The sequence below is a fragment of the Anopheles cruzii genome, chromosome 2 (assembly GCF_943734635.1).
Source record: "Anopheles cruzii chromosome 2, idAnoCruzAS_RS32_06, whole genome shotgun sequence".
Taxonomy (NCBI): domain Eukaryota; kingdom Metazoa; phylum Arthropoda; class Insecta; order Diptera; family Culicidae; genus Anopheles; species Anopheles cruzii.
In genome coordinates, this window is record NC_069144.1 from 57832886 (window position 1) to 57851344 (window position 18459).

Sequence of the window (18459 nt, forward strand, 5' to 3'; positions counted from 1 at the left end):
GGCGGCGGCCAGGGCAAGATCAAGGTGCCGAAACTGTCGCTCGGCCAGAAGGAGAACCTCGATCCGTCGATGTTGAAGCGTACGCTCAGCCGGCGGCGCGGCTCGGCCCCGGTGACCGTGGCGCTGCCACCGAAACCCGGCGACGGCCCCACCGTGTCCGACATTGGCAAATCGTTCGTCATCAAAACGTGTGATCTGATGCGCCGGGGCTCGATGCCGGCCGATGCCATCATCCGTGAGTGTCGCTGTCGTGTGCGTGAAGCGGCCAAACGGCTTTTCTAACGCTCTCTCTCTTCGTTCCACCCGTTCCAGATGCCAAGGATCTTCCAGCGGCGCAAACCACCGACACGGCCGGTGACAGTGCGGTGGACGCCCTCTTTTGCCCGCCCCTTCCCTCCGGCAACAGTATCATCGGCCACCAGCCGCCGCCGTACAGCATGCAGCGCCGTGGATCGGTGCCGTGCGAGGGCAGCAACAACAACAACAGCAACAACGTGGCCCTGCGCAGCAGCTTCACCATCAAGCGGCGCAGCACGAAGAAAGCCATCCGGCGCCGCTCGTCGGGTGGGCCGGAAATTCTCAGCCCCATCCTGTCCGAGGACTCCGGGGCCGGCAGCTCGTCGGCGGCCTCATCCGCCTGGTATCGGATCAAGCGCGGCGATGCCGGTCATCGGCGCAGCGATAACGAGAACCTGCTGTCCCGGCGACGTGGCTCGCTCCCGGTCGAAGTGCTGGCGATCGGTTACTCCGGTAAGTGGTGGCGTGGTTGGGTAATTTATTGAACTCACAAGGTCGTAAAATTAATGTAACGCTACTTTACTTACGACGGGGTCGGCATATGGAGCTCACCGAGATTCCCAATAAGCACCACCTGATGCTGCTGGTACCCCGTTCCGGTTTCGGTCCGGGGGGGGCGCCGCCGCCGCCGCGCAAGGTGATAAAGTTGTCGTTTCACGAGTTTGATCATATCTTTTTATGTCCAATCGGGGCGCGGCGCGGCACGGTGAACGGATGGAGAAGGAAGGAATCCGTATTTGCACCTTGGCAAATGATCCAATATTGGGCCAGTCGTTACACCCGGCTCACGGCGGCGGTTTCGGGGCACAGACCACACAGGCTGGGCCTTCCTGTTTTGTTTCCCCATTCGTGGTGGGCAGCTACCATTGTCGGTGACTGTCGGTCGGAGATTGCCGGCCGAGATTGCAGACTGTGGATCCTCCCCCTGTTCAGCCGCGCAATCCATGGAACAACAAAGCTCCCCCCTGTCCGCACCTGCCTCATGCCCCAGTGTGAATATGAATTGGGTGGTTGAGTTTATGCTTTTTTACGGCTGGTTACCTACACGTCGCAAGCCGTAGCCGCGACTGCTTCCGGAAAACCGACCACGGTGCTGCGCTGTGGAGGTCACATCCCCCGCTGGCGTTCGGCTCGGTGGTACACGAATTCGATTACGCACTAAAGCTTTTTGCACGTAAAACCAGCCAGTGTATGGGGCGCACTGCAAGCCTCTTTGTGTGTGATAAAGTGTTTTTATTAAACGAAGGCCGCAGAGATGCCGTGGAAAAGCCTTGCCGGTACGGCAGTAACGGACGTTTAGAAGCATTTTGAGTTCGTACGGAAAGAGGTTCTACGATTCCGTAGTTCATGTTTAGCAAACGCTCCCAAATTGGCCACGGATGGATCAAGGTTCGCAGATTAGGACCACCAAACTCAGCCACCTTGAGTGTGTGTACCTTATTTGGTCGATTGCGACTAACTGTCAAATCGCTGTCAAAAGTATAGGCACGCGTTGTAATATAAATCTAGTAGCCATTGCCCCGTTTCAAACTTGAACATCATGAAGCTACTCAGCAGCTTGCTAATGGAAACCGTGATAACTGTGTCGGTCAGTGCTTACCACAAAATGGGACACTCCACTTGACCAAAGCCATCGATGACAGGTACGGGATGCGTTGATTAGTGTGTTCGCCACATAACTAGCATCGAATGCTGGCCAATTGTGTGAACTAATGCACCTCCGTCACCAACAGTGTTCACCAGTGCAAGAAACCACCAACCAGTAATCAACAGCACACTGAGGTCCCCGAGGCGCATCCCAAGTCCCGAAGCCCTGGGAAACGCCAGGCTCCAGGGGTTTTTGTTGTCCGCGGGTTGCCTGATTCTGTTTCGCCCCATCGACATCTTGTCTCGCCACAACAATGCATTCGCAAGGGGTGTACAAATGTGGCCATCGTTAACGAGCTCGATTGGGAAGACGAATATTGTAGCAACGAATGTGTCATCGGACACTGCCGTGATACGTTCATGGAGTGGCAGAAAAGGATCCATGGATGTCCTACAGATTAATAGGGATTTTGCAGAAGCAAGATTTCGAATCGAAAATGAATAAATGAAAGTTCCCAATGGTGGTTTCACTCCAAATCGAAATCCTGGAACGGATCGTAGTAAGCTGTGGTTGGATGCTTAGCCCGGTTGACACTTTAAACCGGTTCAAACTCGCAGGGCTTTTGTATCTTATCTATTCCCTTTAAATAGAAAATGGAAAATATGTCCTTATCCATAGGTTAGAGCTATTTGATTGTAAAATATTGTCGATGTCCATTATCGTTGGTTAGGTCCAACTGTTTTTTACCATCCATCCACGCGTAAAGAAGAGTAAAATGGCACCCAAAATTCCATTCCCAAACCATAGACAGCTTACGTTTCGTTCCTGGCTGACGTTACGGTGCAGATTCCTAGGGCATGTTTGTCATCGCGGCCAGGTGCACCCGCAGATGCAGATAGATGTACGTACAACCGATAAACCTCTCGATTAGTACAGTCCGGACGGATCCGGCTGCTGCTCGGTGCCATTAGTTTTCCATAAATCCCAGGGATACCGAACCCAGGTATGCCCGGGCACCGGCCCATGTATCGTGGACCCAGATGTTCCACATTCCCACTCGAGCCACCCACCCGGTTCCCCGGGTGCCCTCGGTCCATATGAAATGCGTGCTCTGTTGGTCCGGCTGATTTATGGCACTTCAGGGCTCAAGCGGTGAGACTTTCGAGCTTTTTCGTCCGCTTCGTCGAATCCCGGGCACTGCGCTGCGGATCCGGTATGTGCTGGCGTTTCCCATCCATAACGACGCTACTTCAGCTTCGCTGCGCGCTCACGTACGCAACCGCACAAGGACCACCGCACCGTACCGCACCGACCAGCCCTGGAACGGAAGTTTTTCGAGGAGTTTACTAAGCCCGGAACGGGGGCCGGAACGCTGTCTGGCGAGATGGCGAGACAAATGGATTTCAGCGTCCTTGTGCACCGGGCCCGGGTCCACCTGTGAGAGCAGCACACCACATAAGTGGTTTAATTTCTATGCCAATCGGGGCCACCGTTCGGGGCCCCGATATCGACACACGAGAGACGGCATCTCTCGTTGGTTGGCGTTATTTTGTGTGCGGCATTTTCTCCGTCGAGTGTAAAACATTACTCAGGCCACTGCCACTGGGTCCTGTGAGAAAAATGGGGGTTCCGCTTCTTTATGTGGGAAAATTTATCATACCACACTTTGACTGTTTTACGATTGCACCGTTATCATTTGTCCGGGCCGGGCTGGCACTGTTCTGTTGTGATCCACTTTTGCGTTCCGAAGCTGACCCGTTGCATCCGGCTTATCGGAGCCGAGGTGCATCGAAAAAAAAAATGCAATTTCAAATCAATTCTTCGGTTCAGCTCGGTCCAGAGAATTACAATCGCCGAGTGAGCCTGCTATCGCCACCGCCCATGTCCTTCGATTCAGCAGAGTCATGCTTCTCTTCTGTGGCCGGTCAGGGAGTTGGGTTCTACAAAAAAGGGGCAGTTCATGCAGAAATAGAGGTTAACGATGGCAGCTACACTCCTTTATGGCAGAAATAAAAGAAAGCCATGTCCGTGATTAATCTTAATTCAAAGGATGGAAATTATGGTTGATTCAGTCGATATTCTTAGCAATCCTATCATCTAATGGGCTTTATGTGCAAAGTATTTGCCATTGTGCATGGTTTTCCTGCAATGAAATACGCTTGCCGTTGCACAATGGCAAAGCTTTCCAAATGGTGCCTGTACATCCGCTTGTGCTAAACTCTTCCCCGGCAAGTTCCGGAGGCAAACCGCAATCATGGTGCTGGACAGGCGGAAGCCAATTAAAATGTGTTATATTTCAACAAATGTGCTGAATGATAACGAGGGATGAATGGATGATGAAAAAAGACGAAGAATAATAACCGATACATCCACTTCCACTGACTGCCACAGCCCGCCGGAGAGCGCACCACAGCGCACTAATCCAATTATGTGAAAGATGATTTTTCACTTTAATTGCACTTTCAAACCTAATCTGCATGCGACGACGTGCACGGTCTGTCGGTCGGTCGGTTTTGCTGCTGCTGCTGCTGACCGGGTGGTCTGCAGCACATTCCCGGCACACCCAGCGCGGACCGGAGAGAAGCACGCTAATGTACGCTAATTGAACATTCTAAAGATGGTTCCACGTGGCCGTGAAAGGGGTTTGATAAATTAGGGTTCCCACTGGCCGGTGCTGAGGTATAATATTTTTGCACACAAGACCCGGACAAAATTCTTTAGACTTGGCTTTCGTCCTCCGGATCGTAGCATTTCGACTATTAAGTGTACACTTTTCTCTTCCCGCGACGCACAGGAACTCTTCGTCACTAGAACGCGAATTTGAAGGAAGTCCTGCGCTACTGCACCGCCGCACACTGGTGGGCCTCGATTGCGCCAGCCGTGCGTGAGGGGGGCTGATACCAACCAACCGAGCCCCTCTCGGTGAAGAAGAACGAATCCTTATGAAACGGGCTAAGAACCAAATCACTGTTAATGGGATGATGGATTTCTGCGTTGTCTGCGTGAACCCTCGTCGTTTTTGCTCATTCCTACCACCGATGCTTCCCGCCAATCGTCGAAAAAAAATCGTTGAAGGTGATTAGAAGAAGAAGAAAAAGTAATACGAATTCAACCGAACTGAATAATTAAATTAAAAGCACGTTACGAATAGCGGACGAAATCCCCGATGGATCGCCCTACGGGGAGTATGAACTATGTACACACGCCCTGGTGCTCTCGCGGGGGCCCGGAGTATTTGGAAATGTGTTTGAATTTTGGCTGAAAGGCGCGTCGGCGCCGGCGTGTGACAAGAACCACAGAAATCAAAGATATCCAAGCGTAGAGTAAAACTTTCCAAAAGATACACAATCGTTGATAAGTGTGACATTGGTGTTGTAGAATGTAGCGTAAGGTTGGATTAAACCTGGAGGAGGGATCTAAAGTAGACCGTTAAACAATTGTCCCTTTAGTTAGAAATGGTGCTTAAAAACGAAACCGGTGATGCGTTGATGGCTCGTGGAATCATTCAGATCAATTTACAACGGATACAAAGGACAGGACAAAGGACGGCGGTGGCACGCCCAGCAGCTGAAGAGCGTTCATAGTACCATAGTCGTTCCGGATCTTTTCAACAAACCAAAGGTCACCAAACTCCGGACAACTCTTCCACACGAACAAACTACTTAGAAGCTAAACGAAGCCACACGAACAAAGTTTTTCCGGACCTAATGCCAACGGAGTCGCCATTTAGGTCGGCAATTCTCGGCTTTCACACCACATCTCAAACGAGTGTCGATCGGGACGATTCTTCAGTTTTTGTACTCCGTTACTGTCGCATTATCTGTCTCTCTCTCTCTATAAATCTATTGTAGCACGCGATAAGTAAATCACTACAAACAAGCCACCAAGCCAAACAGGGTGTGGTGTGTGGAACCGTTATTTCGGGATTTTTCTAAATAACGATCACCTTTTCTACAACCTCTCTTCGCGATCTTCGCGTGGCCGCAAGCAGAGCAAGAAACAAAAACAAAGTAAACCTTAAGGACGAACGAAGGATGCAGGCGGAACAGATGAGGTAGTGAGGTAGTGTTCGAGAAATCTGGCTGGTTCCAGTCGAAGAAAGCAAAAGGTAGAAGTATTAATAAGCGTGGGTTAAAGGAGCACACGAATGGCACCGAACAAAGTAAACAAAAACCCATTCCGCAAAGGGAAGACAACACACACAAAAAAGAAACTGAAACCAACACACAACCAAGCCACAGCACCGGCAACAAGAAAAACAGTTGACAAGGGAATTTCGGAAGCAGACAAAATTGTGTTCGTGGCAGACTGGCGATGGCTGTGGCGAAACAATCGGGAAAAGTCGCAAAATTTACATAAGAATTGAAGAAAATCGAAAGCACCCGGAAGTTAATAAACAAATAGGACAAACAATAGGCGTCATTAGAAACGGTAGGAAAGCAGAAAGCCACATGCTTTTCAACTAATAATCTATCGATCGAGGCGTTATTTATTACGTTAACTTTGTAAGGATTACTGCTATTTAAACGGTTTGTTTCGCTCACTCCATTCAATTGCATTGCCGTTTCAACGTTTTCCATCCCGCCAATGGATCGCTGACAAAACTCTGTCTCTGGCACCATGCGTTCTCTCAGCGGAAACTCTTGGCCGCATATCTTCTCACAATTTGACCCACCCCAAAACAGGTCGCGTTTATGAAGTGTCGAGTTGCATAAATGTTGCACACTGTTCATAGAGGCAGAAGAAAACAATAGAAAGTTAATACAATTCCCCACAATTCAGCAACCGCAAACATGTGTAATAGTAGCAAACAAATAGTAAAGCGTACCAGCGGCGGTTCCGTGTGCCGTACCGAAAGTGGTGCGTGGTGCCGGGGAACCGTCAGAAATAATAAAATACAAACCACATAATAAGCAGGTGCGGCTAGAGCGTTAAACGTCTTCGTATGGTAACTGTTTTAGATGTACTTTTCTCATGCCCCTCTCCATGTGCCCCGTCTGTCCGCTAGCGGTCCCGATCCGGTATCGGGTTTCCCACCGACGGCCACGTGCACCCGCCGTCCTCTCACTTTCTCTCGCTCTCTCTCTCTCTCTCTCTCTAGCGTTAGCGATCGAATCCGGATTGATCCTTTCATCCCGCCATTTTTCAACCTTTTTCCTGTGCACCAGTCCTGATTCTGAACAGAGTGACCCCCCGTAGTAGTGGACGGTGATGTGGACCTTTAGAGCTTTACACAATAGACGTTGTTAGGGAGGGTGGTTGCATTCGAAGCCCTGCGGAATTCACACGCACGTCGGTGTGTCATCGTTCGATGTTCAATTGAATGGTCTAGATGAAAACATTTGCCGTCTAAATAAGCTCCCCCGGACACGCAGTGCGAACTAAATAAATCAACCAAAACACATACCAACCATTCTGTTGCAGATCTGCTAGAGAGGTCTCAAGAGAGAGAGAGATGCAATTCAAGACACTAGTTTTTTAGGGTATAACGATAGCAAGCATAACATATATAGAAAAGGATCATCGGATCATCGTCAGATGCAGCTACAAACAGAAAAATAATGAATAGACAGATTAAATACAAACTATTGCTCCAAAACTGTGGAAACACACACACGACACAGACGCAGACCCGATTGATCTTCGTTTGACCAACACACACACGGAAATACCGAAACTCCTTAACAAAAGCAGGAATCAAAAAGTCTTTAGCGTAAACGTAAAACCAAAACAGAAAATGGCTCTTCGCGAGCGGAGAGGTCGGTCGAAACGTGGTAAAAGTTTTCGAGTATCACTTTACAACCATATGCACACACTTGAGCCTCCCCGTGTTGTTCGACATGATTTGTAACATATTTGAAAGAACTTTTACTACTACTTCTATTAAACCCGATCCGCCGAACGGTCTATGCAAACCCAAAACACCGACAGATTAGTGTGAGGCGCCAGGGCAAGGAACGATGTAGGCAATCGGGTCCTGGACTTATCGTTCACAGAACCAAACAAGACCAACCGAGAGGTTCACCATTCTATTCCCATTTTATGCCGTTTCTTTGCCATTGCTGTTGGTCTCTTTTCGAATCTTCTAATCTCGCGCTCGCTTTCTGTCCTATTGACCCACCCATCCATCCAACAACAATGCCTCAAACCATTATTCACAACGGTTTGTACTAACAAAATCTATGGACCAATCTCCTTCACTAACAAATCTATACAATAAATCTAGAGCGTGTAGTACAACATAAAGTACACGGCGTGGGGCACAAGGACGAAGGATCTAGGATAAGGCATTGCGAAGCGCTACATTTTTCACCCTGTCATTTACGAGTACGAGACCTATCTAAACACTGGCGCGGGACCCGGGGACCGATCGGAAGAAGGTTAGTAGCTGTGTTGAGTAGTGTAACGGCGCCACGCACACCATCCTTTGCTACGAAAGCAGCAGGTCGGATCAATACGGAGAGAAACAAGACATATACGGATAATCACCCAGAATCAAATAATCCAAGTGCACAGTGAACTCGCTAGACTCTTCAACACATAGAACAAAATAGTAGTCCCCTCGAAGCAGGTCGAAGCAACTGGTCGAAGCAAACATAGACAAACTGTTTGTTGAGAAGGTTGTTTCCATGTCATATCCATTTAGTTACCAATCCGTTTTGTCCACCATCAATAAAAGTGTATGCAAAAAGAAACACGAGAAAGCGAGAAAGATCCGTGCAGAATCAAAATGCTGATCAACCAAAATGCGGCAACGGTGCGGCAGAATGGTGCTTGAAGTAAAAAGGTCGAAGAACTGTGTGCTGTACCCCGAAATGATGGACTGGATTAAAAGTGAATTAACAGCTAAAAACAAACTCTATCTAACGTCTTTCCAAACAGCACACTCGCTGCAGACTGCAATACACACGGCACTGAGAGACACTGAGAAGAAGCAACGTAGCCAACAGTTAGGTATATGGTAGGCGAGGCGCGATCGAGGACGATCGAAACTATCGAGCTACTGGAAACAAAACCAAACCTAGGTGCTTAGCGAAGCAGCGTACTAATCGATTGGAATCGCAAACAAAACGACGCAAAACTGATCCAACTTGGTAGCGAATAGATAAAACCCGAATGAAGAACAATCATATCGTAAACGTTTCGATCCGTTTTTACTTCGTTCTCCAGCCCTCCAGCGGTGATCGGTGTTGTGAAGGGAGGTTCGTTGTTTCTCAAAATTCCGCAAAAAAAGAAAAGGTTTTCCAAACAAAATTTGCCAGTTTGCTGAACACTGTTTACAAATCCTAGTCCCCCCCGCCAGAGAGTTAACGATATTTAAGATTAGAGTACACGTGCTCGAGGCCACGCGGTCGCGGTCGCCGCGCTGTGTGTCGCAAAGGAGTCGCTCTCGTGTGCCAGCCGGTCTGGCAAATGGGTATTCCCCTTTCTACTTTTGAGTTCACACGACGTCCACGATGGGGACCGGAAGTTACTCAATGATCGCCGACATCGCAGACTGCAGTCCGTCAGTGGCCACGGATAAAATAAATTTCAATCCACCCTATCCAGACTATCCAACATTGCGACATTGGTGATGGACGGAGGACAGAGGGAAGGATTAGTTTAGCAAATAAATGTCACATTAGAGAAACCGTGAGGGCCGTTAAAACTGGTGAGCGTGAAGAATAGCTTAGAACAACCGTACCCCAAATACAGCTCCCGAAACAACACGTCTCCCCAATACATGAATTACATAAAATGTCACTTATGTGTCTAGAAAGTAAGACAAACAACCCTTGAGAAGAACCCGAATTGAATTAAAGAAGGTCCGAAACACAAACCTGCAAAGACGAGCCAAGAAGAGCAAAGAAGTTAAAGATGCAAACAAACAAAACACTAAAGATCAATGTAAACAAGAACATCACAGAGATATCAAGAGTATGAAAGGGGGCAAACTAAATGTGAAACGGTGTCGAAACCAATGCTGATGGGTCGAGGGGTCGTCTCGTTGTGTTTGACCTCCTGCCGGCTGCCGGACCCCGGAATAAGTAGTGAAGAAAAACTGAAACAAATCAAATATCTAGCGAAACAACTGAGCGTTTAATGAAATTGGGTGTAAAATTATCAAACAATAAGGCGGCGTTGTGTGCAAGGAAAGTAAGACACTACTAAACAAACAACGGCAAAAAATGGCAAAACCCATAGACAAAAATTCGTGCGTAAGAAGAAATTATACCCGCAACCCGGAAGTTCGGACCTGGAGTGTGTGTGTGTACTGCAAAACCTAAAAAGCCGGTCCGAGCGAGTTCAAAATCGGATGCAATAAAATATGGTAAAAATATCAACAAAACGGGCGTATGATCATTCCACTTGCCGAAAGCTTCCTGCTCTCTGTTGTTGGGGTCAAAGAATTGTTGTTTGGTTTTTGTGTTTGTAGTTTTATTATATTTAGTTGCTTTGCTACAGAGTCCAAAAAAAGTGGTTCAAAACATTTCAAAGATAGTCTAAAACAATCACGGCCCTGAGAGGAAATAAAATATGCGTAAGTTTTCAGTGTTAGTCTTTTCAATCTATACGTGCTCCACGGAGCTAATTCTGGCGGCGCACTACTTGTGACCTCAAGTGTATTCAAGCGGTGTTGTACAACGATAGGTCCAACTCTGTCCATTCACTTTACATTTAATTTACGACGATTTTACTAATGTTTCCTATTTATGGAATAGAAAGTAACCAGTTCGCATGAACGGCAGAAGCAGGAATGGTAAGTAATTAAAGGTTGAATACGAGGCGATTGTGCAAATAATTCACACAACATTGTGATGGATGTAATATTTTGTTTTCCTTTCCACGCAGCGAAATTAAAAAACTACAGAATAAATGCATTAAACCTATTCACTGATGGTTGAAGGAACTGTGTAAATAATACACGCTCTTCAGGCGGGTATGGTAACGATGCCGGTGGTAGTTCCGGTTCCACAAATCAAACCGGGCAAACATGTTTGTAATATGGCAAAAAAGCGGAAATGCGTGCGCGCGTATTCAAAATTAAGTATATATACATTCCGCTTCCCTCGGGATAGGCCTTAATTTTACTTGTTTCCTGACATAAAACTCGATTAAAAGACACTGGAATTTACACGGCACGACATTCTCTCACAGATGGATGGCTAACGGGGGAATGCTAGGGTGCGACGTCCCGTGGCCCGCAGTTTCTGCCGCAATCCGTTCGGAGGCATTGTGCGTGCCTTGTTAAGTAAATAGTTTACAACAACATCAACAGTGGTTTCGATTCGATCAAAAACGTAAACCATGTCTACTACGGAACCTATAAAGCATCTCTACAGGAAGTCGTCGTCGACCGCGTCCCGCGTACTTTTGTTGACTGGGAATGATTATCGTTCACGGCGTTTTAGTATGTCGAACAGTACGTCCTGCGTATCGTTGTTGCCGTCCTGGTCGCTGTCGTCGGAAAGGTAGTTTCGGTTTTCCATCACTACCAGGTGATCGGAGTCGTCGGCATCGCGGCTGTCGTTCACCAGCAGTGGCCGATACTGGTGACCACTCTTGAACCGTGCCCCGCCACCGACCGCGTTGCCAAACTTAAGGCTACCATTTTTGGTAGCACCCGACCCAGCGGCTCCCAGCGGACGTCCCTGCGTCCGTGATTCATCCTCGTCATCGTCCTGATCCTCGTTGTAACCGCTTGCCGCATCGATCGGTGCCATCGGCCTGGAGGCGGCCATATCATCGCGGTATAGGAAGAACTTATGCACAACGTGACAACATATGCCACCGAGACACATTACCAACCCGAGCACGTTCACCGTGCTAAGGTGCTCGTCGTTCAGCTCGACCGCCAGCACAAGTTGGCAAATTTCCTAAAATTCGAGAGAATAGCACAAATTCAATACGAACATTTCAAACCATTTTGTCATCCGCGCGATTTTCACCCTCAGCGCGCGCACAGGGTGCTTCGATGACGTTTACATCATGTATTGTCTTGGCGTGGCGACGGAAACGTCAAAACACGGTCGCCGTTTTCTTCGGCATCATTCTTTAGCAATTCGCGGTTCGCAGACGACGCTAACGAAAAGGTGGTAGAAGTTGAATTTTGTAGACTTTTCCGCGGGAAACATACCATTCCAAAATGCAAAACACCGTGGTGAAGAACATTTTCGACAACTTTAACGAGTACCTGTCGAAAGAGCAGGAACTTCGTACGGTAAGTGCCCGACTTCGGGAACGGACCCCGAAGCCGGCAAAAAACAACAACAAAAGGGTACAACGCAAAACATATGTTTCGCAGGAAATACGAGACATCGTGCGGGACATTGATCAGGCAGCGAAAGAGGCGGCCATTGCGCTACAAATTATTCACAGCAGCATTGCCGACGTGCCGGGTGCCTGTGTCACCGCGCGCAAGCACTTCGACACGTGCCGGGCCGGGTACGGTAAGCTGGCGGAACTGATTCCGGACGGCCAGTACTATCGCTTCAACGACCACTGGCACTTTTTGACGCAGCGCATCGTTTTTCTGATCGCTCTTACGGTGTATCTCGAGAAGGGGTTTCTCGTTAACCGCGAAACGGCGGCCGAAGTGTTGGGACGTAAGTTTTGGCGTAAGCCATTCAACATCCGGGAACTAATGAATGGATCATTTTCCGTTCGTATAGTGTGTGTCGAGCAGAAGGATGGATTTCACCTGGACATAGAAGATTACTTGATGGGAGTACTTCAGCTCGCATCGGAACTGGTAAGGAATTGACAGCTATTTCTGATGACGGATTTAGAAAGCTAATTGTTTGGAATCCCCCCAGAGCCGTTACGCGGTCAACTCGGTCACCCTCGGTGACTACGAGAAACCGTTGACCATCTCCAAGTTTGTGGCTGATCTGAACTCGGGTTTCCGTTTGTTGAATCTGAAGAACGATTCGCTACGCAAGCGCTTTGACGCGCTCAAGTACGACGTCAAGAAGATCGAAGAGATCGTCTACGACATCAGCTTACGGGGACTGCGTGGTGGTGAGACGGCAACCGCCGCCGCGGAAGTGAAACAGGAACCAAACTAACACCGTAACCCATTGCTCACAACGACATACCGCGCAGACTGTTTTGATTTTTCTGAATAAACTGGTTCATGGCCCCGGCGCCGAGAACATTTTCTACACTCCAAAGAGGGTGCGTTAGTGCGATTGCTTACCTTGAAAATGCCCGCCACCGAAAGCGTCAGACTAGAGGTGTTGGTGAGGACCATAAATTCGCTCACCTCCATCGCAAAAGCGATGAACGCACCGACGGAAATCTTCAGCCACACATCCAGCACCACGGCCGGCGCCAGCTGCTGCAGGACACTGAACCCTTCGATCAGTTTTTGTCCTGCGAAGCGAAACAGATGCGCGATATGAAACGAAGGGGGCGGTAAAGGGGACCCTTTTTCTCGTTACATACCCTCGAAACCGATCGTGAATGGCAGTACCGACAGTATCATCCACGGTTGCATGTGGAAGATCATGTCGATCGGATTGTGCAGCCCGAGCTTTGACTTTTGCATGATAAGCTGCGCAAACGTCCATCGGATGCCGCTCGAGAGTGAAGCGAACAGCAGGAAGGAAAAGCCCAGGGCGTCGAATTGCGTCGATTTGTAGGTGAACATAAATAACCCGGCCGAGATCATGACCACGATTGCTCCCAGAGACCAGCTCTGTAAGGATAGGTAAAGGTAAAGTAAACGTTAATGGTGTGTGGTCAAGCAAAGGAGAGCGCAAATCGTACCTTCTTTTCCAGCTTCAGCAGAATGGCAAATATTAGGATGAAAACGATCGTGGTCGATTTGGTCATCGTGTATCTGGACCGTGGCAAGGAAAAAAACACAGGATTGTACAGTCTAGCGTCACGGTTGCCGGTCACGTGCACTTACAGTGAGATCTGAACGAGTTCGAGTCCCCAGTTCGAAAAGCTTATGTCGATGCCGCTGGCCAATCCGGTGGGCAGGATTTTGCGCACAGACGTACGCCAATCGAGCAGGATGCGAGGTCGCTTGTAGGCACAGCGCAGGATGCCCCGGACAATCACCGATAGGACTAGTTTGATCACCAAATGGTACAGTACCACGAACAGTGGTAGCTTAAAGTGTTGCAGCAAATTACGCTGATAGAACGTAAGGCCGATCGAGAGTGAAAAGTAGCAGGCGATTAGCAGCAGCGTCAAGGTGATACGGTTACCGAAACCGTCCACCGACTGTTGCTTGGATGACCTGCGGTGGCGCGCATTGCCAGTACTTCCCGATGCTACGATGTACTGTTTCGTTTGGATACTGCTACTACTTTTATGGTACAGGCTGTGGTGGTTATGCGCCGGTTCCTGCTCCTGAACCGGTTCCCCGGGGTTCGTCCCCAGTTCGATCTCCTCACCCTGGGCCGTCTCATGGTCAGTTGTTTGCTTGACCCGTTCATACTTAACATTGACCATGCCGTTTCCGCAGACGAGCCGTCCAACGGCTACCACCAATGGCGCTATTCACTGATGGAATCCTATTTCTAGTGCTGTGAATGGAATGCTTTGTGTGGTTTCCAGTTCCCTCGAAGTGTGGCGACGCGTGCTTTGCGGTGGTTAAAGTGCTCCAATACTGCCCAACTCGTGTGTTTCGTAACGTTCCTATGGAAACGGGAGGAAAATTATTTGCTTGCACGCCACCAAGTGAACTCTGCGCTTGCTTTTTTGCCACGTTTCTTCATTTACGACCGAAAACGGATCGCCCGCTAACCGCTGGGCCACGTTTGCGGTCTTACGACGCACAACATATGGTATCGAATAACCGACGGTACCGACCTGCCCCCAAACCGGATATGGCACCCACCTGTGTCGCCGTTTGTTAACCTCCGAATATCTCTTATCGCTGGGCGATTCGGTGCCGTTATCGCACTCACCACGGTTGCAACACTCTGGTTCAATTAACCTCTACCGTCGATTTACGCGCACACAGCCCCAAAACGGGGAGCGCTCGTTCTCTCCCGTTTCGTTCAAAACAAATGCCCCCGAGGGCATGACTCCTCCTGGAATGCTACCTACGCTACTACCGAGGGACTTGCACTCCACGACCGGACCGATGTGTTTCCGATGAAAAGGGCTCTTTTCACGAACTGGAATCCTTTTGCGTATGCTGTCCCTTCGGGCTGTCGAGAGAGTTCGATTATCCTTCCTTGCGCACCGCTCGGAAAGTGCGCTGCTACATGATAACACTGTGTTTGTTTGTGGCTCTACGGGATCTGGAGACAAACCACGAAGCAGATTTTGACGTGCGGCAGCGCAGCAATTGTCATCCGGGGTGAATCGAAAAGTCACCCCAGCGATACGCAAAGAATACTCCTCTCGGGCCGCAATCACGCGGGATTTTCCAACACAATAAAAACCAATAACTGGTATTTAAAATGAATAATTTATTTGTTGAGGTAATCCTATAAACAAGAGAACATTATCGAGTTCATGTATTGTCTGAGATCCCCATCTAGAGGTCCTTTAACAAGTAACTTCTCCCTGTTCTGATTAGGCTCTTGGCGCCAAATCGCTTTTCCAATCTTTCCAACCCCACAGCGTCATCAACAATCCGGATAAGCCATTGTCCTAATGTATTGCTTGTTTTATTTTTCTGGCGTTCCATCTGAAGGGGAAGCATCGTCCGGTGCTGGCCGCACTTCTGTTGCGGCGGCGGGACAACTCGGGGTGGGTCGAAAAAAATGTTCCGTCTTAAATACGGGCACCGGTTCGTACGCACCGGCCGCATCACGATTCGTGGGCCGATCCGTCGGCTTGGGTTTGCCGAAGAAATTTAACGATTTGAGCAGCACATTGAGCGTTTTATCCGGAATGTCCAGCTCCTCTTCGGCGATCTGTACTTGCTTCTCGACGGCGTCCAAGTTTTTGCTCACTACCGCAACGAACCGCTCTAGTCCGTCGATCCGATCGCACAGTGCGTTCAGTTCCGGCCGCAGGGCGAGCAGGTGCGGTATGTTCTGCGTTAGCGCCACTGCCGAGTCTGCCTTCACGAGCTCCAGGCAGTTTTCGAATTCCTCCAGTCGCAGCATCATACGATCGATACCGACGATGATGGGTTTCAGCTACAAATCCGTAAACAAGCGAAGTTAGTAGCAAAAGCACGCTGCGGTCCATTATCAACATACCTCCTGATCCAGATTGGATGTTTGGAAATATACCGAATAATCCTTTTCAAGATCTTCAGCCATGGTTCGGTTCCGGACAGAGACGCAAATCAAAAGAACAACAAACTATGACAGCCGTGACAGTTTTCGTCAAACCCTTCAAATACCACAAATAAACATGGAAATTGCGATTTAAATGCGAAACACGGAGCCGTACAAGTGTATGGTGGCCGTTGACCAACGGGAAATTTTATTTCAATTGAACTCACTACGACTCTTCGCTTCCCTAAACGCAGCTAAAGTACAAACTGAAATGCAGAAAATGAAATGAAAACCAGCGGACCCCGAAACACCGGTGCCTTACGCTTGTTTGCCCTTCGCCGCTTCGCGCTCCATCGATCGTTGCTTGGCCTTCTCGTACAGCGGCATCAGTTGACCGTTCTGGCCGAGTAGTTTCAAAAGCTCCACAATGAACGGCAGATAGTTGTGTTTGCGTCGCACATTCTCCATCTTGTACCGCTTCCGTTTGGCCAGCTCGTCTTCGATCAGCAACCTTAACCGTTCCACTTCGTCCATCTTCTCCACCTGGTTGCCGTCCGCCTTCAGCAGCTCCTCTATTTGGCGCACATAAATCAGCTGCCGATCGGACACGATGGCCATAAGATTGAAATGGATTTCCCCTTCATTGTACCGCTGGATGCGCTTCTCAATGATGGGCCGCACCACTTTCAACCAATCCTGACCCGGCCCGACCGCGCCGAGATCGATCGGTCCCTCTTTCAGCCCATCCAGTTCGTACAGCCTCCCGTCGACCGGCACGTAACCGACGAAGTGAAACACATCCTCATCCTTGTTGGCATTCTTGTTGTCCAGCTCGAACAGCGTTTGCCGGGCGAAAGAATTGTGGACGGTTCGTATCTGGCTGGCGTTGCTCATCGCAAGGCCCTTGTTGTACGCATCAAAAGAGATGACAAAATCCTTGAAATCCGTCAACATCGAGCCAAGCTCAATGTCCGCGTGTGTCGCGTTTAGCAAAATACTCAGGATCGCTTGCGTCGCACACGCATTATTGATGACCTGCTTGGCGAAGAAAAGCTTCTCCAGCCGACTGTCCTGCACGATCGATCCGGCCGGTTCGTCGTCCTTAACCCATTTGAACAGAAATATCAATCCATGGATAGGTCTACGAGACACAGAACAAAGTGGGTCGTCGCGGTTAGGAAGGTGAAATGATCGAACGCAAAGCGAACTTACTCCAGTTCTTTAAAATTATCCTCGTCCAAACTCCACAGCTCTTCGACCTGCACTCCTTGCACTCCTGAAGGTGAAGAAAGGGGTGAACTTTAGCACGCACTGTTCCGGCCATCGACACCACTGTCCACCGTACGCTCACCAAACTCCTTTATCAACTCTGTGAACACCCCGGGATCGCTCTCAATCAGACACCATTCGCCTGCACTGTCCGACATTTTGAGGCGTTGGGCTGTGGTTCTGTGTCGATGATTGTCTAAAATAGTAAATGGACGTTCAATTTGCTGTTACCACCGGATTCCCGTTTTTGTGCTTCGCTTCTGCAACGCAACCTGATTCGCGAATTTTTGACAACCCCCATCTTCCCCGTGATGGCAACGGTGACCAAGGTTCATATAGGGCCGTAGCCGGCTTCTGTTTGCCTACAGCGGTTTGCGCGTCCATCTGCAAACAATCGGCTGGCGGATCGTCCTTTTTATGAAAAAGAAATCCAAAAAACGGCAAACAATTCAAATTGTTGTTAATCCATTTACTTCAGATGAATAAAAGGGCGTAACACGCTTGGGCCGCGGAAAGCAAACACCTAAGCCCCGACAGGCAACCCTGCAGCCGATGGCGTCATTGACAGGCCCGTTGCAAAGTCAGATTTCTTCGATCTCGCTGGCCGAAGTGAATAACAGCGATTTTCCCCTTTTTCTGCGGTGTCGCTTTTTGTGCGTGATGTTTCTCTTCCAAATTCTCGGCAACCCTTGTTCCCTGTGTCCCACCCGGAAGTAGGTTACAGATTCGCGGAGTACAGTGCGGTGCGATCGTCGGAATGCCGTCGTCCACAAGCGGCACCCTGCATCAGCGGCGGCAGTAGCGTTGATGCAGCGCGCGCGGGGACTGGCGTTGGCGTTTTTTCGCTCCTTGTTGGCGTGCGTATGTGCCCGAGGAGGGTGGCGGCACTAGCTAGAGGCAACACAATCATCGGCGGTAGTGAAGAGTTCCTTCGTTCAGTGTTTCCCCCGACGGGAGGGAGGCGTGGCGTGGCGTGGCCTCCCCAATTGATCATTTCAGCAACAGCAGCAACATCAAACGAATCGCACCGTTAATCTGTCTAGCAACAACCACACATACACACACCCCGGTTGACTGGCCACAGGGCAAAGTATTTTACGGCAAGCGACCGCTGCGTCGTCGTAC

General features: G+C 49.3%; 5 protein-coding genes across 5 annotated transcripts in view; 2 read left to right on the top strand and 3 right to left on the bottom strand.

Moving 5' to 3' along the window:
• LOC128267079 (uncharacterized) overlaps window positions 1–2739 on the top strand; it is a 76242-nt gene extending 73503 nt beyond the window's left edge. The window contains exons 5-7 of the mRNA XM_053003869.1: window positions 1–235; window positions 313–750; window positions 2732–2739. The exon at window positions 1–235 is cut by the window's left edge and continues 1901 nt beyond it. Coding sequence (XP_052859829.1) covers window positions 1–235; window positions 313–750; window positions 2732–2739 — 681 coding nt within the window. The remainder of the gene's footprint in view (window positions 236–312; window positions 751–2731) is intronic.
• Window positions 2740–10351: 7612 nt separating this feature from the next.
• LOC128277624 (solute carrier family 35 member C2) lies at window positions 10352–14335 on the bottom strand. The gene is made up of 5 exons (XM_053016105.1): window positions 13785–14335; window positions 13640–13712; window positions 13316–13568; window positions 13068–13243; window positions 10352–11745 (listed from the first exon to the last, which is right to left on the bottom strand). Exons 1-5 carry the CDS (start codon window positions 14333–14335, stop codon window positions 11260–11262), a joined length of 1539 nt encoding a protein of 512 aa, XP_052872065.1. The 3' UTR covers window positions 10352–11259.
• On the top strand, window positions 11952–13012 carry LOC128277625 (translin). The gene is made up of 4 exons (XM_053016107.1): window positions 11952–12089; window positions 12174–12474; window positions 12541–12620; window positions 12685–13012. The coding sequence occupies exons 1-4, from the start codon at window positions 12015–12017 to the stop codon at window positions 12934–12936; spliced, it is 708 nt and encodes a 235-aa protein (XP_052872067.1). The 5' UTR covers window positions 11952–12014; the 3' UTR covers window positions 12937–13012.
• Window positions 14336–15289: 954 nt separating the features above from the next.
• On the bottom strand, window positions 15290–16123 carry LOC128267779 (biogenesis of lysosome-related organelles complex 1 subunit 4). Its single transcript, XM_053004698.1, has 2 exons — window positions 16045–16123; window positions 15290–15981 (listed from the first exon to the last, which is right to left on the bottom strand). Exons 1-2 carry the CDS (start codon window positions 16105–16107, stop codon window positions 15505–15507), a joined length of 540 nt encoding a protein of 179 aa, XP_052860658.1. The 5' UTR covers window positions 16108–16123; the 3' UTR covers window positions 15290–15504.
• A 129-nt stretch (window positions 16124–16252) lies between these two features.
• Window positions 16253–17602, bottom strand: LOC128268945 (ubiquitin carboxyl-terminal hydrolase isozyme L5). The gene is made up of 3 exons (XM_053006260.1): window positions 17417–17602; window positions 17278–17341; window positions 16253–17206 (listed from the first exon to the last, which is right to left on the bottom strand). Exons 1-3 carry the CDS (start codon window positions 17490–17492, stop codon window positions 16384–16386), a joined length of 963 nt encoding a protein of 320 aa, XP_052862220.1. The 5' UTR covers window positions 17493–17602; the 3' UTR covers window positions 16253–16383.
• Window positions 17603–18459: the final 857 nt, after the last annotated feature.

Coding starts and splice junctions, on each gene's coding strand:
- LOC128267779 (XM_053004698.1), bottom strand. CDS start 16,107: ATGGCTGAAGATCTTGAAAAGGATTATTCGGTATATTTCCAAACATCC. Junction 15,982..16,044: donor CATCCAATCTGGATCAGGAG/GTATGTTGATAA, acceptor ACGGATTTGTAG/CTGAAACCCATCATCGTCGG.
- LOC128268945 (XM_053006260.1), bottom strand. CDS start 17,492: ATGTCGGACAGTGCAGGCGAATGGTGTCTGATTGAGAGCGATCCCGGG. Junction 17,342..17,416: donor AGAGTTGATAAAGGAGTTTG/GTGAGCGTACGG, acceptor CTTCACCTTCAG/GAGTGCAAGGAGTGCAGGTC. Junction 17,207..17,277: donor GATAATTTTAAAGAACTGGA/GTAAGTTCGCTT, acceptor TGTGTCTCGTAG/ACCTATCCATGGATTGATAT.
- LOC128277625 (XM_053016107.1), top strand. CDS start 12,015: ATGCAAAACACCGTGGTGAAGAACATTTTCGACAACTTTAACGAGTAC. Junction 12,475..12,540: donor GGCGGCCGAAGTGTTGGGAC/GTAAGTTTTGGC, acceptor CCGTTCGTATAG/TGTGTGTCGAGCAGAAGGAT. Junction 12,621..12,684: donor TTCAGCTCGCATCGGAACTG/GTAAGGAATTGA, acceptor GAATCCCCCCAG/AGCCGTTACGCGGTCAACTC.
- LOC128277624 (XM_053016105.1), bottom strand. CDS start 14,335: ATGGTCAATGTTAAGTATGAACGGGTCAAGCAAACAACTGACCATGAG. Junction 13,713..13,784: donor GAACTCGTTCAGATCTCACT/GTAAGTGCACGT, acceptor GCCACGGTCCAG/ATACACGATGACCAAATCGA. Junction 11,746..13,067: donor CGGTGGCGGGCATTTTCAAG/GTAAGCAATCGC, acceptor CTCGAATTTTAG/GAAATTTGCCAACTTGTGCT.